At 36.2% G+C, this 17,981-nt stretch overlaps 1 protein-coding gene across 1 annotated transcript in view; it reads left to right on the top strand.

The window, feature by feature from the left end:
• The window catches only part of DCHS2 (dachsous cadherin-related 2), a gene marked incomplete at its 5' end in the record, with an annotated part of 172,806 nt that overhangs the window by 79,148 nt on the left and 75,677 nt on the right, over positions 1-17,981 (top strand). The window contains 2 exons of the mRNA XM_016144623.2: positions 5,871-6,062; positions 15,143-15,374. Coding sequence (XP_016000109.2) covers positions 5,871-6,062; positions 15,143-15,374 — 424 coding nt within the window. The remainder of the gene's footprint in view (positions 1-5,870; positions 6,063-15,142; positions 15,375-17,981) is intronic.

The following is a 17,981-nucleotide window of genomic DNA, read 5'->3' as shown; positions in this document are numbered from 1 at the left end:
TATATGACTTTTGTTGAGGTACATTCCCTATACACCCATGTTGTTGAGAGTTTTTACGATAAATGAACGTTGAATTTTGTCAAATGCTTTTTTCTGCGTCTATTGAGATGATCATATGATTTTTATCCTTTGTTCTGTTAATGTCACATTGATTGATTAGTGGATGATTCAGTGAGTGGTTCATATCCTTGTATCCCTGGAATAAATCCCACTTCATCATGATAGTATCATATTTTTAATGAATTGTTGATTTGGTTTGCCAATATTTTGTTGAGGGTTTTTGCATCTGTATTCATAAGGGATATTGTAATATGATGTGTAATATTCTTATAGTGTCCTTGCCTGGTTTTGGTATCAGGATAATGCTGATCTCGTAAAATGAGTTTGGAAGTGTTCCCATCTCTGGCTTATTTCTTTCTAATTTTTATTTTATATGTTGGATATTTTTTGTATAAATAGGATATTTTATATAGTTGTCTTTCTTTTATATTAGACATATGTCTTAAAATATATAGTTTTCATGGCGACATCAAATTCTTGTCTTATGGATGAATTACATAAAATTCACTTAACGACGCAGTAGACATTTGGTTTCTTGAATAAATAATGATACATTATGTATATGTTTATTCATACAAATAGCTGTCTACTTATATTCCTAGAAATATGCTAATTGGGTCAAAAGGAATGCATGCATTTTTAGGTTTGGGAGAATGTTTACCATTTGTATACAATAAAAGCAAAGTTATTTTCTAGGTAGACTTTAAAAATCAATGCATATTTATTTCATCTTTGCCACCACTTAATATGTTGTTTAATGGTTGCCAACTTACTATTAATTTAATAGTTCTCAAATTGCTATTTATTTAATGGTCGCCAATTATTTTAAAGGTTGGTAATTTCAATGGTTGCCAATATTTGAAAAATATTATTTCTTTTTTCAATTATTTGATTACTAGTGAAGTCGAATATCTTAAATATATTTATTCTTCTGTGAATCGTTTATGTCCTTTGCCTGTTTTTCTTCTGTGTTACAAATCAATATATTTTTATTTTTAAAGGCCTATGTTCATATTAAGAACATTAACTTTTTTTTATATGTGTTGTAGATATCATACCTAATTTGCCTTTAGATATTTTTGTATATGGTGTTTTTGACATAGTAGAATTTTAAATAATTATGCAGTCATTGTATTGATTTTTTCCTTTGTGATTCTTGTTCATCTGTTTTAGTTTTTGATTCCTTTTTGCTTTGAAATTTCTTTTCAATATAAGAATCAGCCAATTATTCCCATATATATTCTTTGTGCTTTAAATAATTTTATTATTTATATTTAACATGTCTGTGTAGAACTCATTTTGGTGTGAGGTTAATATCAAACTTGATTTTTTTCTCCATGCACTTTGCCAATTTTTTTCTAGCAATTTATGTGGATAAATCCACATTTCTCAATGTGTTACGATGTTTCCTTTGTAATATACAAAAAATTTAGGTTTGCCAGCATCTGTTTCAGGTCTTGCTTTTTGTGTTCAATCTGACTGCCAATTCTATTTTTAGATTATACTGTTTTAATTGTTTATTTTGTAATACCACATAAGACAAGTTACCTCCTCGTCCCCACCCATTGGTCTCCTTCGCAAAATTTCCTTTGGCTGCTGCTTTTTTTTGGAGATGATGGGGCAATACATAGTAAGATTATTTGTGTCCTAATCCCATTCTTCAATTAAGGCAATAGAAACATGTTATTCGAACAGCAGCTTTTTTTCTTTACCGATACTTGAGAGTACATAATCAATTTATTCGCCTTACAGTTCTACCAGTTTCTCTGAAACTATATTTTAAAAGGTGAAAATAAAAGTTTTCTTTTTCCAATTTCTGAATAGTTCCACATGCCTTAAGATAGCTTTTTACCCCATTTTCTTTTGCCAGTTCTCTGATGATACAGCTTGGATAATAGGTTGTGTTTTAGGAATAAAAAAATTATTAGTCAATGTGTGTTTGATGGGTGTTTTGAAATATCTTGTTCTTTTGTTGTTGTTTAGTTTTTATTTCATAATCATAAACTTGACTCTATAATCCAGGAAGACTTGGAGGAGGATAAGTAAAATATAGAACACAAACAAGTGTAGCAAGAGCTCAAAGATTATAGGATATTGCAAGTAGACAAGGCTGAGGGGTGTTCTCCTGAGGTACAGAAGGAATGGTCTGATGGTTAAGATAAAATACAAGTCAGATTTATTACAGTTGTCCACAGTGGGCAATGTCCACTACAGCCCATGAGTGTGGATTGAAATGAGAAATAGTCCAATGACTGAGCTCTAGGGCGCTATAGTATTCAGAGCCAGTAAACTGAAGGAAGTTAGTAAGCTGTAGGAGGAGTGTCAGAGTGTAGTGTCTGATGAAGTGTTTCAATGAGAAGAAGATGGTTAATTGTGTGAGATGTGGCTGAACGCTGTAGAAAATAAGGACCCAGACTTGATTATTAGACTTCATAAGATACAGGTCATTGGTAAGAGAGAGAGTGGCATACTTGCATGTGGGGACCATCTATTAGGACAGGTTGGTCCCAATGCTAAATCCAGTTTCCACTGAAATATTTTAATCATGTTTTAGCTGCAGGATCAATGGTTGGCCAAGTGCTTCAAATGTAAAACTATTTTGTGATTCCTTTTTTTCTTCTTTCTGTTTGAAGTTCTGTGTGTGAGATTATTATATCAGTAACTTCGTTTCTTCAAACTGTTCTATGCTCATGTATATCACATATAATTTTGGAAATTATTGTAAGAAAAAATTAAAATGAATTATTTAATTTAAACTTTCATCTAAAAGTGCAGACATTTTTTCTAGTACTTTTTTGTTTGATTGCTCATTTTTTTTTTTTGATTGAACTCTGAGGCTTTTCTATAAATGCCATTTAATTAAATGATATGATTGACAATATATCATCCTATCATTTTGGGTTAACTTTTGGGTTTTTGGGTGCTGATGTGATTGGCTGGGCAAGTGACCTCCAACAAAGCTGCCCAGTTGTTGGAGAGCAGACCTTCCAAAGGGCAGTGGTGGTGGTGGGGCTATGCTAGTGAGGGGAATGCAGATAGATCCATTCCACTGTGGAACGTGCAAACATTTCTTCAAGAGTCAGTGTTCTCAATTTGTCTTCTGTCTCTATGACACGTTCATGTGGAGAAATCTTTACCCAGATGTTAAAGGAATATTTTCATTTAACTCTTAAGGAAATGGTAAAAATTCTTTAAATTTCAGGAAACTAATAATGGAATTAGGGAAATATTAATATCATATTGATATTTTGCATTTTTACAATATCTCCATTAAATTTGTGAAAGATCAGGCGAAGGGAGAACAGTTCTGAGTCAGAATAAACTTAAAGTAAAATCATCAAATTTATCTCAGTCTAAAACAGATAAACTGAGATCGAGGTGAGGAACACAGGGAAGGCACTGAGTGCTGAAATGTGACTCTTTGAGTAGATCCAAGGAGAAACCCTCCTGAGATCTCCTCTAGATCCCTACTTTAGCACCGTAAGATTGTGATGGTAGACTGACCAGCTAATTCTCTGATTCTTTGATTTAAGCAGATATCTCAGGAGAAAGGGCCTACTGAGCTTATTTACTAATTAGGATTTCCTCTTGAAGATTTGACAAAGCCATTTCCATTTTCTATTATTTAAATTGCCTACATTTATGTGTAAGTCAGTGGATATTGGGAAATTTAGACCTCATAAAGATGCCAAATTAATTGTAGTCATTCAAGACCAAATATTAGAAGATGGAATATGTTGTTCTGGAGTACTCGGTCAAAATTTTTAGGGAGTTGAGGAAAAACAGGGAGGAATACATTCTTATTTTATGATTCTGAAACTCTGAACGTGAACTGCTAACATAAATTGAGATCAGACTCGTATCCCACTTTGACTCCTTATATTTTGCTTTGCCAAAAGTCCAGATGAGAAAAAGGTTTTGAAAGTGGAAATAAGGAAACTTGTTTTATATAAGCTAAATTACTTGTTAATATGTGCCATTAAAGGCTGAGAATGAGTTTTAGAATTCAAAGTTCATTGTATTTATCTTCCAGTCAAGCCAAAGTTATTGAGAATACCATATGGTTTTAGAAGATATATTTGGTGTCTTTGGGAACTTGAGGCTACTAAATTATTAACAGCTGCCAGAATGGAATAGACCAAATGTACTTGGAATTTAGTTCTTTGTAGTGGGGAGGTTTGTGGGTTTCCTGGTTCAGCCCATCTGATGAGAAGAATAGCTCACAAACATGTTAGCTAGTTGCACAGGATAAAATTTTGCCAGAGAATATGAGATAGATGAGAGTAAAGATAAACTTAAAAGACTGTGTCATTAGTTGAAAAAAATTAAAGACAATTAAAGAGGAAAATAGTATTGCCAATGGTTAAGAGGTTCCTCAGGTGAAGAGGGTCTTGTTGGCATTTTGGGTCAGAGAGTTGTTTGTCTGTCCCGGGCATTGTAGGATGTTTAGCAACATCTCTAGCTTCAACCCTCTAGATGCCAGCAGTGCCCTCTCCACAGCTGTGACAAGCAAAAATGTCTCCAGGCATTGCCAAATGTCCATGTGAAGACAAACTTGCCCCCGATTGAGGACCATTGGGCTAGACCACACAAATAGCCCAAAAGTCACATTCCAGTTATATTCTCAAGGTAGAATAGGATGAAGGATCCAGCTTATTGAGAACTTCAGTTATTGGGTTGGAGTTTCATTTGGTTTTGGCACTTTTTGGCGATGTGATCTTTGGTAAGTTACTGACTTTTCTATCTGTAAAATGGAGTCCATTATAGGTTATAAGTATGTATGTTAAGCAATTAAGATAGTACCTGTTCTATAGCATATAGTGTATTTTTATTTCTTCCTTTTTTTTTTTTTTGGATGATCTTCCCTTAAAGTACTTCTTTTATTGTAAGTGCTATTTAGATATTTGCTCTTACTATTAACTGGGTTACAAATCAAGAGAATTATACTGAGCCTATGAGTTCAAAACTATTTTGAGTTCTATATGGCTTATTATATTTCTCACACAATTAGTATAAATAAGTTAAGTGCTTTCATAATTCCACTTGCTTCATCTTTTCTACCAGGCACAGTGACACGCTAACATATTTATGGCCAAACACATTTATGGCCGAAGAAAAAGCTACCCTTTCCTCTGTGCAGTTACTGGTCCATGTCAGCGTGCCTATTTTGGCGAGCAGAATACTGTCTGGATATTATCCCAATGCACCTTCTGGGCCAGGGGCCTCCATGTGGTACTCCATCACTTCTGGAAGGAAATCTGGCTCAGGAAATTCAAACCTCATACTCCAGGGTGATTTCCATCAGTTGGATTGGATTACTAGTAATTTTGCCACTTATGGGCTTGGTTTCTCTGCCCATCCCTTGTTACTCTGAAAGGGTGTGGGGGAGTGTTGAACCCATCACATGAAGGCTTTAGCTATGAGAAGGAATCCATAGATATGTTGTTAAGTTGTCCGCATGTGGATGTTTTTAAACCCCTAAGACTGGATAAGATCACTCAGATATAGTGAGAAAAATAAGAAAGCTAAAGGACTGAGGGCTGAGCCCCAAGGAACCCAAACCTCTAGAGAGCCCGTGAAAGTATAGGAACGGGCAAAAGAGACTGAAAAAGAGAACTCACAAGAGGAGGAGGAAGGTTAAGGGGACTTGTCACAGAAAGTAAGAAGAGAGAGAGAGAAAAACAAAGCCGACACTGTGCGAACAGCTACGAGGGTTACTTGGTTGTGCAAATCATGATGGTAATTCATGACCAACTGAAAAGTGATGCTAGCGCTTCAGTCTCCTCACTGGGCAACCTCCTGTCTCATAGGTAAAAGCCTCTGATGCAGATGCAGGACTCAATGGCTTGATCGAGTATTCTCTTTACGACGGATTCCAAAGCTATGGAGCACCCCAGGCCTTCCAGATCAACCCACGTGATGGCCAAATCTGTGTTTCTCAAGATATCGACAGGGAAATGGATCCAGACACTTATGATCTCTTGGTGAAAGCTAGGGATGGGGTAAGTCTATGTATAAAATTTTAAACAGAATTAAAAGCAAATCATCATATTGGTAGAGAGTACCAATGATTGTCAATCAACAATTGGCCAATATTGTTTCATAAATCACTACCCCTTTTCCTTTGTAGGGGACTTGTGAAGCAAATACCAGACATTATATCATTCCATTCAGAAATAGTTCAATAACGTTTCTAACAGATTATGACCTTTTAAAAACATGACCACAATAAATTAACAATAATTAATAATATCTAATATTCATTCCATTAAAAAATTATGAATTATCTAAAAATATCTTTTAATAACTGGCTTATTTGAATCAAGATCAAAATAAATCCACAGGTTGATTCGATTGCTATATTCCTTAAGTTTTAATTTATACTAGTCAGCCACTGCCCCCTGCCTCCCCCCCCCCCCCTTCATTCTCTCATAGGATATTTATTTTGGGAAGAAATCAGGTCGGTTGCCCTATAAATTTGCCACATTCTGAATATGGCTGGTTACATCCTTGGAATTCATTTAATGTGTTCTTTTATCACATTTCCTATAAACCGACATTTAGAGGCAGAGACCTGATTAGTTTTTGGTTATTTAGGTGGTGCTGTGTGTTGCTTATTGCATCACAAGACACATTTCATTAGGGGTTGCAATACGGTTATTTTTGAATTCTGTTATTTATTTTGCATTTATTATCTTGAATGTTCAACAAAGAAGAATGTTCTCTTATCAACTGTTTGGATTACTCTGAAATATAATTCATACAGAAAAGGCAGGATAATGCTTGATTATTTCTATTTTTTTTCAGGTTTTAGAATCATGAGTTGGTACATTTACTGTATCCAAAGAATACTGATAATTTTTTCCTAGTTTTTTTTTTTTATGAATTCTTGTAATTTAATAGATTTGATCTGTTTCATACATTGCTGAACCTATCCTTTCTAATGTCCATACTGACCCATCTTAGGATTTGTCTCATGTCTTTCTTTGGCAAACTTTTAAATTGACGTGTAAAATGCATACAGAAAAGTGCACAAGTCGTAAGTACAGTTTACTGGATTTTTGCAAAATGAACACATACCTGGAAACAGATGAAGAAACATTATGAGCACCCGGAAGCGCCTGTCATGGCTTCTTGCTGTGACTATCCCTTCCGGCCTCTCACCCTTTAAGAGTAATCACTATTGAGACCTAACACCAAACATTATTTGCCTATTTTTAAACTTCCAGCAAACTGTTTCATACAGTATGTGTTTTTATTGTTTCTTTTGCTGAATATCATTTGTGATAATCATTCATGCTGTTGTGTGTAGCAGTAGTTCACTCATTCTCATTGGTTTATAATGATAATTTTTAAATCTGTTCTATAACTGATGGTATCCATTTTAGGCAATTACAAATAATGCTTCTATTAACTGTCTCATATATATAATTTGGTGAACAAATGTAAGCATTTATATTGAGTATATATTTATGAGTGGGGTTGCTAGGTCATAAGAAAGCCAAACAACTTTTCAAAATGGTTGTACCAGCAGGATATGAGAATTTCATTTGCTCCACGTCCTCTGCAATGTTTGGTATTTAATGTCTTTATAGCATTCTGTGTAGTGGTATATCACATTGGGGCTTTACTTTGCATATCCTTAATGACTAATGAATTGAACATGTTTTCATATGTTTATTGGTTATTTGTACAAGTTGTTTTGTGAAGTGTCTATTCAATTCTTTACCTTTTTCTATTGTACTGTTGGCTTTTGTTTCTTATTGTTTGTATGAATTCTTTATATTTTTGGCATGCAAATCCTTTGTTGCAAGTATTTATTGCACGTACCTTTTCCTGTTCTGTGGCGTGCATTTTCACTTCTCTAATGGTGTATTTTGAGGAACAGAAGTTCTTGATTCTGATAAAGCTCAGTTTATTAATTTGACTCCCTTTACAACGTAGTTTTTCTGCTCCTTTAAGAAGTATCTGTTTGCCTTAGGGACATGAGGTATTCTCTTATGTTTTGTTACAAAAACTTTATTATTTTACCTTTTACACATATTTTTTCAATCAAGTGGGGAAAAGGTTTATTTACTTTTTCCATATAGATATTCAGTTGACCCAGCACCATTTACTGAAATGATAATTCTTTCCTCATTGCACTGAAGTGTCACTTTTGTCATGAATCGTGTGCTTGTATGTGTGTGTCTATTTCTGGACACCCTATTTTTGTCCTATTTATCTAACTGTACTAGCTCTACATTCTCTTTTAATTATTTTAGCTTTGTATTAGGTCACGATATGTATTCTTTGAGCTTTGTTCTTCATTTAAAAAAATTTTTTGGCTATTCCTGACCATTTACATTTCCAAATACATTTTAGAAACAGTTTGTCCAATTTCCAATTATATTACAGCAAAGATAGCCTACTATACACATTGTTATGCACTTTTACTTTTTCACTAAGTCTGTTTCGGCTACTTAGTGAATGCTTTTCCTGCCAGCCAAATGTATTTTATTTTCAAGATAATTTCTTTTTGATCTGCTTGCTTACTTCTCCCTTGTGTAGATAGGTACTGCTAACACATTTCTGGTCTAATCTTTCTCTTTTGAAATTAGTGGGAGAATCTACATACTTAAGTCATGAATTGATGGAGACAAAACGAGTCTACATATATTTATTATAAAAAAATGTGAAAAAGTGACACAATCTTTTTGGCTAGATTTTATCAACCACTGACTATCTGGTTTCAGGAATCTTTTTTACATGCAAGAAAAAAAGTGTAGGAAACAAAAGCAGTAGTAAACAGATGAGTTTAGATTAGTTCAAATCTATGTGATTATTTAAAGCTCAGTATATGCACTTAGAAATGTTTATAGATTCAGAAATATATTCTTAATAGATTTTGAGGCAATCGTAAAAGGCCATCTTAGAATTGAATAACTAGTTTGATCCAATACTGTGGTAGTCAAACGTCTGTTCCTAATTAGTTGGTTTCAGATGATTTTGTAAAAATGTATGTAGAAATTATCTTAATAGAAATAAGATCATTTGATGCCAGTAACTTTTTTTTTTTTTTTTTACTGCCAAAAAGCAGTGCATTAATTAGGAGCATTGGCAGTGGAATTTTAAAAAATCAAGCCAGATCTTTAATTTAAGCCTCCTTGTTTACTTCTGTTTCCATATTGTACCTACTCTAAGACTTACTCTATGAAAATGCTTTCTTGTCCTCTCAGCTTACCAGTGTCTTTGGCAATATCCAAGTGCATCTTTAACCACATCATCTCTCTACAAACCTTTCCCAGGTTGAACAAAAGGGGACGAATGCTTTTCCTGCCAGCCAAATGTATTTTATTTTCAAGATAATTTAGAAAACATTTGTAGACTATGTGGCAGGTTTTGATAATTTTTAGAAATCAAAGAAGAGACAGTCTCCAGGTTGATAATTTCCATGGTCTGAATATTTATGTTCTCCCAATTCATATGTTGAAAACCTAATACCCAAGGTGATGGCATTAGGAGGTGGGGCCTTTGGAAGATGATCAGGTAACGAGAGTGGAGCCCTCACGAATGATGGTATTCTTATAAAAGAGACCCCAGAGAGCTTAGTCTCTATATCATATGAGGGCATAGCCAGAATTTGACAGCCTCTGGGCCTTCACCAGAATCTGACCATGATGGTATCTTGATCTTGGACTTCTAGCCTCCAGAACTGTGAGAAATAAATTTTTATTATTTATAAATTTCCCAGCCTATGGTATTTTGTTACAGCAGCCTGAATGGACTAAGGCAATGATGTGTGTGAATCAGAATCGGGATATTCTTTTGTAAAAAATCTTTATTACCTAGAAGGAAAATCTTCTAACAAAGCACAACATATTCTAGTTTTGTTAGAACAGAGGCATCCTTCCTGTAGGTAGTTCATATTCAAGGTCTCATCCTCTGTTTGGCTGATCTCATCCTAAGGCCTGCCATACCCCCAAATAATAGGCTTTTAACAACTTCCTAACCATCTTGTTTGGACCTAAAACTGTCTCTAGTGTTCCTTGTGTTTGCCTTAGGATGTATGAGAGCAAGCATCATGTGTGTGTGTGTACATGTGTGCATGTGCGCGCGCGTGTGTGTTTGAGATCCAGTGTGCAGTGTTTATTCTGTTGCCTTCATAATATTTATAAATTTCTTCCATGATGAACTGTACATTTCTACAGAGTGAAGTCTTCATCTGTCAATCATTCTGTGCAGTATCTACCAGCAGCGTATGTTCCTAATCAAAAAGGTTGGTGAAGATGGAGATAACAATGTTGATAATGACGGGTAGTCTGTTCTCTAAACAGTCTAGACTGAATCGGAAGAATAAACGAACTCAGACAAGATATTTTAGGTTCAAGATGTTGGATTCTAAGCCATGATAAATTTATTTAAAACAATGAACTTCACTTTGACAAAAGACCTTTAACTTTATGGAATAACCTTGACAGTTTGTGCTTTTCCCTTTTATCCTTTCTATTTCTAATATATATGTCTTGAAAGCTCTTTGGAAGAAAATTGCCGAGAACCCATTTGTCGGTGGTTACTAAGATATTTGTTGATAGAAGAATTTTGTCTTATAAAATATCTAGATGTTCTGAGCCTCTTTTCTATTTATCATGATGACTGTCAGTATTTTAAAAAATTCAATCACTTCTATTTTACTGATATTACTTCTGAAATAACCTATTTTGCTAGTACTGTTGCTGCTATTTGTCTCATCCATAGAAGCCATGAAGATGCTATAAAATTACATAATGGAGACACATAATTGGATTACATTGAAAATCAGGTGGTTTTTCACAGTAAAGCTCTATAATTTAATTATTTCATGCTTTTATCTAATTCCTGTTTCTTTTTTCTATTCATTTTCACCAAATGAATGTTTCTCTTTTGGTATGTATATTTATTAATATTCTATTCCTATTTTTTGTGACATCCTGAATAGCTTCAGTGTGTCTGAGATAAAGCTATTTCATCTCCATCTCATTACTCCAGGCTTAGGGCAGGGCTGTGTCAAAGTAGCAATATAAAAAGTAAATTGATTCAGCCCTTCACTATTATATGTATTCATGATAAAAGTTGGTTATTGAATTCGTGCTACACTGTTTGTGTGAAACGTAGATAGAGCTCTAGAAGCAAACTTGCTGAATAAAAGGGCATTTTTTTCTCCCCTTGCTTTATTGAGTTATAATTAATAAATAAAAATTGTATATATTCAAAGTGTACAGCCTGATGTTTTACTTACATGTGTACATTGTGAAACGATCACCACAGTCAAGATAATTAACACATCCATCAGCTCATATAGTGAGTGAGTGGTAAGAATACTTAAGATCTACACTCAGCAAATTTCAAGTATACAGTGTATTACTAACTATAATCTTCATGCTGGACTCTAGTTCTTCAGAACCCAGTCATCTTATTTAACTGGGATTTAGGGCAGATTATGTTATCTCACTTTCCAAAATGTATTCACGTCCTTATTTCTATCTTCTATTTCATTGATCAACATTCTCACCACAGTTTCAGGAATAAGCCTTTGATCAGTTGTTCCATAATTTTTAGCTAAGTTGAACCATGTCTCAAACCAATTTCCTATGATTCTTTAATGTATTATGAAGACTAATCACAAAATGTCTTAAATACCACTTCACCATCGACAGGAGCTAGGGGAAATATTTTATACAGAATACATGGAAGCAAAGAAAGGAAATTATTTGATTGGCTGTAGCTTAAGCAGTTAGACTCTCATTCTGTTTACTGTCTTTGAGATTTTTGTTATCTACCTGTAACTTGATTAGATCCTGAATTCTTCTGGTTTCCTCAAATATTTGGGTATGACTCTCCAAAGCAACATTTCCAATTTCCTCTCACTCTTCTGATTTGGGGTCACTAAGAACAAAGAGTGCCCTTGAACCTCGTTAGGAAGGAAACATAACAAGTCCTTCTCACTGTTCACCTGGCAGCGATACTTCAAGGTCCACCTGTTCTGCGTGGAAAGGGCTGCTCCAGACTCTCGGTGCTGCACACCAGCTGGAGATCTAAAATCCTACTTGCTTTTGAGGACGAATATCAAGGATCCCTTCAGTGTTGAGATTTCCTATGTTCACTGCTCATAGCTCATGCTGGCTTCTGAATAATAAAGATCCACAATTCTTTATCAGTAGTTCTGAGATCCCAAAACTCTCACAATGGAAAGTTTTAAAAATACATTTGGTAAGAAATCTGACTTGAACTGACATGAGGCTATTCGTGTTCCCTTTTTTTTTTTTTTAAATCCCTCTAAATGTGTCTCTTTTTTCATTTTGCTGAAGAATATTATGTGCTCTATCATGGGGTGCCACTCCAAATCTTAGTAGGCATATGCACAGTATTACCTTTATAAAACTTGGAAAATTTCAGATTCCAGGACAAATCGACCTGCCTCCAAGTATTTGGGATAAGGAACCTGTAAAATCTTAGAATGGATGTTTATTAATCATTATAAATGCTTTCATGCATATTATAGCCCTGCTTCTAACAACAGGCCTGCCAAGTGGGCAGTTAGCTCTGCTTTGCAGAAGAGGTAGCTCGAACACAGGGATATTCTGACTTTCTCGAGGCTCTGGTCCCAGATGTGGTCAGGGCCAGACATTAGACCCAGATCTTTTGATTCCAGATTGTTCCACTGTAGCACAAACCCAGCTGTATAGTGTCAGTTTTGTAAATTGTAAGTCCCTTGTAAACAAGGACTCTGTCTTCTTTTTACCTCTAAGACTGGGTCTGTGGTCGGCATTGCCCCTAGCATAGTCTTTAAACAAGTCTTTCGTGAAAGGTCGAATTGATACCATAGCAATACTTAGAGAAATTTAATTTAGAATAAGTCACCAGGGGCTTTGGAAATAGATGAATCTCTGTTCCAGCTGTAGATCTGCTATTTACAGTCTTGTTTACCTTGGATGAGTCACTTCTCTTTGTTTGGTTTTCCTATTTGTTAAAATAGGGGAAACCATAAAAATCTGAAAAAGGGAGATTATAACAGTTGAAGGAGAAAATATATGTAAAGCACAGTTAATGCATATTGACAAATGGTTGTTATGAGAGGAAAGTAATCCCATTCAATAAATTTAGCAGATACAAACTGATTTATAAAAAAGGAAGACTGAGATCTATAATACTTTTCCTGCAAAAAAATTCATTGTTCTGTGGCAATACCCTTTTCACTCTGTCCATGTAACATTTTACCTGTTTCTAGTAGCATTGCCTGATTTAGGATCTTCCCAAACAGCTCAGGAATTAACATCTTTGTTCTCAAAGATCTTAAGGTTGGAGCAACACCCATTTCTTTCCCCTTCCCCACTTTCTCATTACTTCCCTTATCTGCTTTCTCAGTCCCTCCTCAGACCTAAGTGAGTTCTTGAACTCAAGGAGAAATATAAAAAGAAGGGGAAAAGAGAAGGAAAAGGAAAGCAAAACTGAGAAAGAATGAGTTTGGGGGAACAGCAGGGCCTATGTCACAATGGTGTACAGTATTTTCTGGCTGCTTATATCCAGTCTGCAGTCCGCTCCACCTGGGGACCTCCGGGTCATTTAGATTTGCTGAAGACAGAAAGCTGTCTGCATTTTAAGCACACAGGCTAGACGGAGCTGCCACTGTTTTTATTTCTCTTATGTTAATTCGTAGCTGGCATGGCCCTGACACTCTATTCAACTGAGAACAGGGGAAATCGCACCATTTCTAAAGATGTATTTTCTAATTTCTCTTTAGTCCCCCATGTCTCAGGTCTGTGGGGCCTCAGAGCATGTGAGCCAGTTCTGGATTTGTCAGTGACCTCATCCCAGGCAACGCTCTTGCTCGCCCTCCCCGCCCCCTCGCATGCGCCCCCTGCAGCTCTGCACAGCAGCAGTCCTCGGCTGCGCCCTGCCCAGCCTTCTCCTCCACGTCTCTCTTCCTCCTCTTTGCTCGGTGCCTCCCTGCCATAGGAGATTTTTTTTTTTTTTAAGAGAGAGGCAGCCAGAGAAGGGGGAGGATAAGTGAGTGAGAAAACCCAGGCTGTGTGACTTACCAAGGATTTTTGTCAAAGATGAAAGTATCAAAATGTACCAGATACAAATGGAAAGTGGTGCTTTAAAGTAGGACCATATGTTTTACTTTAGAAAAGTAAAAATTACAGTGGATTTTCTTCTATTGTATTTCCTCCCCCCTTGTTTTGAGATGGAGATGACAGAAAATAAACAGTATTAGATTGATTTCTTACTGCTTTACGCACTATATTACTTTTCTAAAACTTAAAAAATTTAGAATTCCAAAACAAATCTGGCTCCCAATATTTACCATCTACTCCAGACTTGATGATTCTAAATAGCCTCCTAATTGGTCTCCCTCCTCCCACCTTACACTCTTCAGTATGTTCTGAGCACTGCAGCCTGAGTAACAGTAAAAAATCTAAGTTAAATGATGATACTCCTCTGCTCAAAACCCTCCAATGGGTCAGAGCCATGGTCCTTTCAGAGGCCCATGGAGTCCTCCAGGACCTGCTTCTGCCCCCTGACATCACTCCAAGCCGTCCCCGGGGATGCACGCTGCGCTCCTGCCTCAGGCCTTCGCACTCACAATCTCCGCCTTCTGTTACGCTTTTCCTCCAGATCACCGAGGTCGAGCTCCCTCACGTAGGTCAGTCTTTCCTCAAATGGACCTCCTCAGTGAGACTTTCACAGATGATCTTTTCTAAGACTGCACCCTCCACCAACACTCCCTTATCCCTCCTTATTGGGAGTTAAAAATTATCCTGGGGATAATTGTAATTTTTTTTTTCTCTTTGGCCATCAGGACAACTATCTTTGGCCTCTACTCTGAAATTATTGCATAATAGAAGCTTTAAGTGGTAATCTCTTGCACATTTAAGAATCAGTGCTAAAGTATATGTACCATGCTATATTACACATGATTTCGTCTCAAGGTTAAAAGTAGAATTTATGCATATGTAGTTGTATTGTTGTTGTTTCAAAAGTCTATTCTAGGATCGTTGTCAGTTATTCTGTGTCCCAGTGGTCAGGAGAGAGCCAGTTGTAATCACTTATTCATCAACAGGGTGGACTAAGCGCCCAGGCTTTTGTTCGTGTGGAACTGGAGGACGTGAATGATAATGAACCCGTGTTTAACCCGACCACCTACGTGACGACCATTAGTGGCCAGACCCAGTCGGGAACCGAGATCATCAATGTTCTTGCCACTGACAGGGATTCTGGGACATATGGAACGGTGACTTACGAGCTCCTCCCCAGCGACCTGTCATCCCTTTTTACCATCGACTCTCCCACAGGTATGTGATTATGGAACAGTTTTCCCACGAAATGAACAGCTTTTGCAAAACAGCCAGAAAATTAGCAAAAGTGATGTTTTCATTAGCAGGGATGTTGCAAAACTCACTTCCCCTTCCGGAAGGCAGCAGGGCTGAGCTGTGTAGTGAAGTCAGACCTGGACCCCAGTTTCAGCTGGCATCTTATGGTCTTTACTGGCCTTTGTCTCCTTACCTTAAAAGTAGTGCTAATAATTCCCATGTTGCAAAGCTTTTGTGAGGATTAAGGGCAGTAAATTTTGTGAAACGGCTAGTCAGTTTTGCGTATGTCTCCCTGTTTGTATGCTCATGCCGTGTAAGGATGACCCGCATCATTTCAGTGTACTAATAGGTCCTGTGAGTGCAAAGCATGGTGTGTGGACAACCCTTTCTTATACTGGGCCTCATGTCCCCTTAATCTCTTTGGGTCTTAGTTTCCTTGTTTTTAAGGTAATATCTAAAGTTTCTTCTAGTACTTTAATATGATGGTTGTGTGTCTGCCAAAGAAGTTCAGTGAGCAAATGGAGTCTTTCAGAAATAGTCAGTATTTAAGAGGTTACTCTTCCCTTCCTATTGGTTCATTGCTAACAAAATAATGTTTGAAGTATTTTATTATAATAAAACATAAAATTTCAAGTGCATAAAATCACATTATAATACTTTTGAGATTTTAGATATATTCTAGCCCAAGAATGAACCTGCCGAAAAGGAAAAACATTTTTTTCTTTTACATTTCTTCTTTAAAATTTTTGTAAAATTTTATTTCATTTTATTGTAGTAGAACACTTAACATGAGATTTGCTCTCTTAGCAAATTTGTAAGTGTTCTCTACTTTATCGTTGGCTTAGGTACAGTGTTGTACAGTAGATCTCTAGAGCGTATTCATCTTGCTGAACCGAAACTTTATTCCCATTACTTAGCAAGTCCCCATCTCCCTCCACCTCCACTCCTAGCGACCACCATTCCACAATTTGATTTTATGAGAGTGACTATCTTAGGCACCTCATGTAAGTGAAATAATTCAGTATTTGTCTTCCTGTTACTGGCTTATTTCATAATGTCCTCCAGGTTCATCCACATTGTCGCATATGACAGTATTTTCTTCTTTTTAAAGGCTAAACAATATTTCATTATATATACATACCATGTTTTCTTTACCCACTCATCCATTGATAGATATTTAGATTGCTTCGACAACTTGACTATTGTGAATAATGCTTCAGTAGATATGGGAGTGCAGATAACTCTTCTAGATTACATTTCTTCTTAAAGCATCTGATCTGAGCATGGGCAGAAAGTATTTCTATTATGAGGATGATGATAGTGTCAGGTGCCATGCTAGGCATGTTCCTTATGTTGTCCTGTTGGAGCTTTATAAGACCCTTTGCAGCAACCATATTCATTAGAAACAAAGAGTAATTTACTGAGGACAGCTGATCTACCAAGTTAGTTTGCCTTCTCATGCAGCCCTGTTAGGTGGAGAGTCACTGCCTCCTAGAAAATGTGCTTCATCTGGAATGTGTGGCTGGCTGGGGGATTAATTGTTTATAGTGGCATTGTTTTTAAGGGAAAACTTTTCTTGCTCAAAATAATCCACTGATGTGGCCCCTTTAACATTTAAAAGATCAGAAGAAAATACTTTCTTAGGAAATTAGTTTGCTTATCTCACTTGGCCTTTTTAAAATTCCTCCAAAATGAGGACTTCAACTGCTTGTCAAAATGTCAGACCCTCTAGGGTACTAGCATTGCCAAAATTATGTAGGTCAGCCAGTAATCAGGGCACAGGATCGAAAAGCATTTAGCAGATTATTTTTAAAAGGCATTAACACTCTCATCATCTAGTTTTCCCTGGAAGATCTTGAAGAATGAGCCATACAGTGTTCTGTTTTTAGAAGAGACCTCTGTTGCCATGCTGGCTTCAGTCAGCCACAGGCTTCTTCTATTCCTGGCACTGAATGTAAGACAAATGCCATTGTTAATCATGGAGAATGCTTTATGTGAGTCATTATCTAGGGAAGTGTCATGGTATTTTTTTTTTTTTTTTTTTTAAAGCAGAGACCAATTTCGTAATGGAAGTAGTCTCGGGTTATTGCTGGCCAATGCATATATTATTTTTATGTCTGTGCATTTAGGTCGAAGACATTTCTTAGTCTAACAATACTTAGAATTTGGTTGCACGTAATCATAACTCATGAGAAATTCATGAGGGCTGGTAACACTTTAACCTTTAGAGGAGACTTGAACGACATCATGACTAGCTGTGAGAAAAAGGTTGCCTAGTGAACAGGCAGTCTCCAGTTTGAACAGTTGAGTTCAGGTTCATTTGTTGGTTGATTGCAACTCTAACCACATTTTCTGTATTGTACATAATGGTTAGGCTTGCAGGCCATGCCATAAAAGCTAATTTAACTGTCGATGTCCTCAAAGAATATAACAAGGAGAAATACTGGAGTATAGTTTTCCTCTTCTGGATTTGTGTTTTTATTGTAACCTAGAATAAGCTGAGTTTTGTTGCTTCTCCCAGAAGGCCTGTCTCTACAGAGACTGCCAATGTAAATAGTCTCAAGAAATTGCCTTTATCAATGTATATTT

This window comes from Rousettus aegyptiacus, unplaced genomic scaffold, assembly GCF_014176215.1.
Source record: "Rousettus aegyptiacus isolate mRouAeg1 unplaced genomic scaffold, mRouAeg1.p scaffold_m13_p_16, whole genome shotgun sequence".
NCBI classification, from domain to species: domain Eukaryota; kingdom Metazoa; phylum Chordata; class Mammalia; order Chiroptera; family Pteropodidae; genus Rousettus; species Rousettus aegyptiacus.
This window is presented reverse-complemented; position numbering and strand designations above follow the sequence as displayed.